Source organism: Dreissena polymorpha, chromosome 9, assembly GCF_020536995.1.
Source record: "Dreissena polymorpha isolate Duluth1 chromosome 9, UMN_Dpol_1.0, whole genome shotgun sequence".
NCBI lineage: Eukaryota > Metazoa > Mollusca > Bivalvia > Myida > Dreissenidae > Dreissena > Dreissena polymorpha.
In genome coordinates, this window is record NC_068363.1 from 83,972,983 (window position 1) to 83,979,971 (window position 6,989).

A 6,989-nucleotide genomic window follows, 5' to 3' on the forward strand; every position below is an offset into this window, starting at 1 on the left:
GAGTCCAGATGGGGTTACTTTTTTTCTTTGTTTAATTTTAATCTTGTTTTTTTTACTGGAGCTTTTTATATTCAATGTTTACATTTTTTTCAATATAAAGCATTTACTGACAAACTTCAATATGAGCCAAATTCCGTGAAAAGGTCCCTTTAACTGGGAAAAATTGACAGGCAAGATAAGCACAGGCTTATCTGGGATATCACTTTTTTGCTTATTTCCCGAATTAAATTGCACTTTGATCAATGAGAACGTGTGGCGGTCTGGAATCCAAGTAGTAGTAGTGGTAGTTGTAGTGGTGGTAGTTGTAGTGGTGGTGGTGGTGGTAGTTGTAGTAGTGGTGGTGGTGGTATAGTAGTAGTAGTGGTGGTGGTGGTTGGTGGTGGTGGTGGTAGCATTAGAAGTGGAGGTGGTGGTAGCAGTAGTAGTGATGGTGGTGGTGGTGGTGGTTGTGGTGGTGGGGGTGGTGGTGGGTGGTGGTGGTTGTGGTGGCGGCGGTGGCGGGTAGTAGTAGTAGTAGTAGTAGAAGTAGTAGTAGTAGTAGTAGTAGTAGTAGTAGTAGTAGTAGTAGTAGTAGTAGTAGTAGTAGTAGTAGTAGTAGTAGTAGAAGTAGTAGTAGTAGTAGTAGTAGTAGTAGTAGTAGTAGTAGTAGTAGTACTAGTAGTAGTAGTAGTAGTAGTAGTGTAGTAGTAGTAGTAGCAGTAGTAGTAGTAGTAGTAGTAGTAGTAGTAGTAGTAGTAGTAGTAGTAGTAGTAGTAGTAGTAGTAGTAATCTAATATACTACACTACTATAATATATACTAATATACTACTATCTAATATACATAATATACTGTGTATTTTATTTTTGTTAAAGCAGTCTTTCAAATATGTAAGCATCTGGATTTGCAGGGATGTTATGCATAGCTCACCATACTTCTAGTTAGACAGTAGTCATTCTATACATAGATGGTGACGTCACTACATTATTGACATCTATACTTAGACGCATCACATTCCCCTGGTTTGGGGAATTATGCTTCCGCCAAAGTAGTTTTGCGTTGGAATGCTTATGATGTTTATTATTAAAGGAAAATCGTTTTTATTGTGTGTTTAAAACGGAATGTTCTTTAAAAAATGTTATTTAATTATGTTTTAATGTGATTTTGAATGTATATTAAGACTGATAGCGATTATTAGAAGCACAGTTACCTGACCTGCTTTCGCTTTCACTTTTCACTCGTAAAAGAAGTGCTACCCACAATTCCTTTCGCGTTAGTACACAGGTCAGTAAGACCGGTGTGTACACATATGCTTGCAATCTATTTACGGTTACATTAGCTTGACAGCATTGAATGACAACTCTGCTGGGAGATTGTTGTTTGTAGTAAAAGAACTATTTTCGCTAGCAGATCAAGCGATAATCGAAGGTAAAACGTTTATTTTCATATTTAAATACGAAAAATTAACCTCTTAAGCTAGATAAATATATAAAAACCTACAATTTGACGTAACTTTTCTCTTAAACTTCGCATGAAAATTTGCACTTTCGATTCCCGTGTATAAAATACAGCTTTATAAATTGTAAATGTTTCCTTTACTGCTTGAAATTCATTAGTTTAACCAAAGTGGATATTTTTTTCAACAAAATAATAAAACACTTGTGAATGTTTATAAAGGTATATATATATATTACTGTTTATAACTTAATTACTAGTATAAAGATTAGATTCAAAGGATTTCTGGGGGGGGGGGGGGGATTATGGTATTGCGGAAGTGAATTTCAGCTAAAATTTTCATTTGCCATGATTATGTTTACAATACCAATAATAATAAGAAGAAGGCTGAAATATAGTAGTAGCAGTAGTAGTAGTAGTAGTAGTAGTAGTAGTAGTAGTAGTAGTGGTAGTAGTAGTAGTAGTAGAAGTAGTAGTAGTAGTAGTAGTAGTAGTAGTAGTAGTAGTAGTAGTAGTAGTAGTAGATCTAGTAGTAGTAGTAGTAGTAGTAGTAGCAGCAGCAGCAGCAGCAGCAGCAGAAGTAGTAGTAGTAGTAGTAGTAGTAGTAGTAGTAGTAGTAGTAATAGTAGTAGTAGTAGTAGTAGAAGTAGTAATAGTAGTAGTAGTAGTAGTAGTAGTATTAGTAGTAGTAGTAGTAGTAGTAGTAGTAGTAGTAGTAGTCGTAATAGTATGAGTAGTTATCGTTGATGTTGTTGTTGTAGTAAGAGGAGGAGTTCCAGTAGTAGAAATAATGTTTTTTATTTATTTTGTATTAACTATTGTATGTGTCTATAGTCATGCTGTTGTTTCTGTTACAGAGGTATTTCTGGTGATATGTTGGCGGCGGTACTAATGCCAACACATAATTCACCATAGTTAAGTTTTATGCACTACAGAAACCATGGCACGAGGACCGCCCGATAATTCCACGATTTTCACTCAAGAAGAGTTTGAATCCGACAGCTACAAGATGAAAAACAAAGTTATGACTGTATATTTTTGCCTGCATACGCCGCATGGTCCGCCACAGTCTTATAAACCAGTTGGAATCGATACGCCCAATAAATGTATTGTCCCTTTCGATGGAAAAGTCAGTCAAGTAGATGTTGACGTTAAGACGATGAACAAGTTCTACAGTGAGCGCTTCGGCAAAGAACAACTGGTGGTAATGGTTTTCCCGAACTTTAGTTGGAACGATAAAGAGGAACTCGAAAAACTGGACAAGAAAGCTAAGGGTTGTGACGCATTCTTCTTTCATTTCTTTACTTACCTGAAGGATGGCGGAAAAGAAAATTACAAGCTGGAGTTTGCGGGAGAAGCTCTGCCTCTTGACGAAGTCTTCGAGAAAATAAAACTGCTCAAATCCTTCTCTTCAATGGCTCTTAAACCAAAGGTTTTCATCATACAAGCAGACGATCTAAATATGTTGAAGCCAACGGTGATTACAAAGGCCGTTCCCACGACGAAGAAGTATAGGATTCCAAGCGACGCAGATTTCATGGTCATAATGTCGACCATTCCACAAGTTTTGGCTTCAAAACCCAGAACGCGACGAACGGAGGAAAATCAGCCAGTTGTTCATCCTTCTGATCAGTCTAGTCACCAGACTGGTGCTGAAAATTCAGACGGCCAAAAATGCTCGCTGCTTGTTCAGGCTATTGTAAACATTCAAACTGATCCAAAATTTAAGGATGATGATTTGTTTAGCAATACTCCAGAAATTCTCGGCAGGGTTCGAGAAATTGTAGAGAAAACCGATTTTGGTGACAAATACAAAGACTATCCGATACCTGTACCGACAACCATGTCTACTCTCACTAAATTCTTGTACTTCAAACACCAATGACGTTTACGGTGCTATGAAGTTAGAACTAACTGATAAATTTCTTCTGTAACCGTGTTTGTTTACGTGCTGATTGACAGTCTTTATTGACCGTTTAAAAATCGATTAATGGACGTTAATACACACGCTTCATGTGCATGCGATATAACTTGTTTAAATAAATACTAGCTCCCATCGCCGCGGAATAAAAGCTATTATATTAACATTTAAGATGTTATTGTTATTTTCTATAACTATTTTAACTATAATCTAAACATTGCACGTATTTTTCGTTTAGTGCATATACATTCATTAGCCATGTGTATAATACCACAACAAATTCGTATTATTACGTATTATATCTTCCATTACAATGATTGCACTTGCTCTATGTTGTAAACGTACGTATAATGTAAAATTTGTTGTATTATATGCGATTGCAGAGCAGAAACTGCACTTGAATACAGTATATTTGAATAAAACTTTGTATTTGAAGACTTAGACATTATAAATGAACTGCTATGTGTATAAACAACGTGAAACCTGAGCTTCATCCGACGGGAATATTTTAATTGCCTGAACTTACAGTCAGCATACGACGTAACGTGTTATTTCATATAAATACGTCAGCAGGCTAATTATTGTGTAATTTTAAGCACAAATAACTACCGGTCTTTACTAATTGATAAACATGCCCACCAAGTGCAATTCACGAACGGCCTTCATGAAGGTATATTATACACAGATATATTTGGGTTACAATATCGAAACATACGGTTAAACTATTCATTCTATTATTCGCTTCCGCATTGATACTCGATTTTATGTTATTTTAGCCCATTTTTGCGTCATTAACGTGAGCTTAATGAGTCTTAATGCTGAGCACTGCGGCATAAGCTCAATTTTCGGGCGCTAAACAGTTTTAAGGTATCCCCCAAATCCTTTTGTTTTTATGCCCCCGAAGTGGGCATATAGTGATAGCATTTCCGTCCGTCTGTCTGTCTGTCCTTCACACTTTGCGTTTAGGTATGCTCATAACTTCTATGTCGCTTCAGATGTAACCTTCATATTTGGTATGCGTGTGTATATGGACAAGGCCTTTCCATACGCACACAAATTTTGACCCCTTTGACCTTGGCCTTGAACTTAGGGTCCGCGTTTAGGTATCGAAATCTGCGTTAAGGTTTCGAAAAAGCGTTTTTCGGGGCATATGTCATCCTATGATGATAGCTCCTGTTCTTCTCATTAATAAATGGTTGATATTAATCCCTGTGCAGTTCGTGCTTTGTAAACATGTTGTATAAAAAAAACAAAAACAATTTAACGAGATTGCTTTTAGTACACGGTATTCCAAGTTGAGTTTTCGATTTGTGTTACCTTAACTGTTCACCGAAAAGTTCGTGGTATACTACTCACCCATTAGTCAGCGTCGACGCCTGCGTACAGCCCTTGTTAATGTAAACGTGCAAAATCTCCATATCACTGTTTCTACTGAAGGCATTCTATTGAAACTTAACACATGTGTTCGGGGTTATTGTGTGATATATCATATCAAGTTACATCGCTGTGATCTGTCATTTAGCAGAAGTATGCCCATTTTGTGAAAAGTCAGGTTTAGGTTTGAGTGCAACTAATCCATGTCTCTATATCTACTTCAGATATTCAAAAAAAATGTGCATATGTCTTAAGGGTCTTTATCAATTCAGATATCAAGACCTATAACTCCGACCAGCTTTATAGCAGGATTGTGCCCCATTTATTGTCATGCGAGGTCAACGTTCAAGGCTTTTAACTCTGACCTGCAATTAAGCAGAAGTTTGACCCTTTTCATACTAAGAATATTGAGGCTTACATATGTGTGCAACAATTTAGTGTCATTGGCATCACACCTTTTGTGTTAAATCAAGGACAATTTATGAATCAAATTTACAACTATTTTTGCATATTCACTGTTAGGAACAGAAAGAAGATTTTTTTTATTTGACATTTGACACAGAGTTGATGATTCACGAGCGACACACACCAGCTAAATTAAACAAACGTGTTTGTCTGTTATTTAAACATCTGTCTAACAATGTTCTAGAAAAACATATGCCAAGGTAGGCACCACCAATAGTTATCGTTTTATATGACGATATTAGAGATATTGATAATGATAATGATATAAATGTGAAATTAAACAAGCGTTATATAGTGGGGGAAACAATAAAGTCCTTTGATAATTGAGACAGTAACTCCTATGAAAATCATCAGACAGATACGACATGTACTGGCGTCTCCTTTCAAAGATCGGAAAATAAAAATCAATCGTTACATGACACAGCGTGGTTAATAAAGACTCAAATGTAGTTGTTATTTAACAATTGTGTCGGTTAAAGAAAAGTACCTAACATATTATCATTAAACTTGGTATGCATACACAACGCAATGTGAGGTTTGTGTGCTATGATATTGTCACCAGAGGTCATGTCCACGAGTAAAGAATTGAATTTAAAATAATGACGAATGTAGAAATGTACATGTAAATGCGGACATAAAATATTGATATGGAGTTTACCTGGTAGAACTTCCGTATTGAATGCAATATTGTCAAAGCCTTTGTTATTGGTAATTTAATATGTTTGATTTGTTAACAAACGGAATGCACTGAAGTGTCTTTGTAATAAATATGTGGGTTACCGGTAGGTTTGTTGTTTTTTTTTAATCTGAAAAAAGACCGACTACAATAGCTCAATGTGTATTGATCTACCGTATATAATTTTCTTCCACATCTTCACACACCTGCTGGTCAAAAACTACAGGCTACAGTTTTATGACGGCGATTCTATTTGACCAAATTTTCAACAAAATAAGAGCTGACGATTTTTATATAAGCAAAAAACTTCAATATTTTGAATCACACAAAGAATCCACTCCAACCACCACAAAGAAGATTATAATTAACGCAGTGTTCTGGAAATAATGTCCACTTTTCCACAAGTTTATACTTCAAAGCCTGGTAAACAACGGGTCCGAAGCCAGCCCTCCGAATGTTCTAAAAGTCAGACGGGTGGTGATACCACACCCAAAATATTCCATGCTTATACAGGCGATTGTCGACATCCTTGAGGACCCTGTCTTCAGAGATGACGATCTTTTAATCCATTGAATAATGCTAAAATATGCTTTAGTGAAATAAACGTCGTGTTCTTTGATAAGAGCTGGTGACATCTTACCTTACATTTAATTAATTATGTTTTTGGAAGGGGCTTTGAATATCATTTTTCATTCTATAATGTTTGCGTCTTAAGCGGAATTATTTAAGGACTTCAGTTTGTGGCTCACCAGATGTCAAATATGTAGTTTTAAATCGAATATTCAAGGGCCATGAGAGAAAATAATATATATTCTTGATTCTATAATATTTTAGAAAAACATGTACTACTAATCTTAAAATAAAACGTATTAATTTGTTATTATTAAATAAAAGACAGTCAGGGGTCCATCACAAACAAGAATAACGGTTAATCCGATGGTTTCTCTCTAATGCCATTGTTTTCTCTAGATATGTGCTTCAGACATGTTTTAGTATTGTGGTTAACGTTCCCTTTCCCGCAAGACCAAACGACCAAAGTTGACGTTTGACCTTCAAGAATGACTGTGACCGTTTATCTACAAATATGGTTTATGTAGATGAACACGGTGAAATGACTACT

At 35.9% G+C, this 6,989-nt stretch overlaps 1 protein-coding gene across 1 annotated transcript; it reads left to right on the plus strand.

Annotated features, from left to right (window-relative positions):
• The first annotated feature begins 1,238 nt into the window (after positions 1 to 1,238).
• Positions 1,239 to 3,789, plus strand: LOC127845588 (uncharacterized). The gene is made up of 2 exons (XM_052376606.1): positions 1,239 to 1,406; positions 2,291 to 3,789. The coding sequence occupies exon 2, from the start codon at positions 2,374 to 2,376 to the stop codon at positions 3,316 to 3,318; it is 945 nt and encodes a 314-aa protein (XP_052232566.1). The 5' UTR covers positions 1,239 to 1,406; positions 2,291 to 2,373; the 3' UTR covers positions 3,319 to 3,789.
• Positions 3,790 to 6,989: the final 3,200 nt, after the last annotated feature.

What these genes read in the sequence shown, in the direction of transcription:
- LOC127845588 (XM_052376606.1), top strand. Translation starts at nt 2,374, where the DNA reads ATGGCACGAGGACCGCCCGATAATTCCACGATTTTCACTCAAGAAGAG.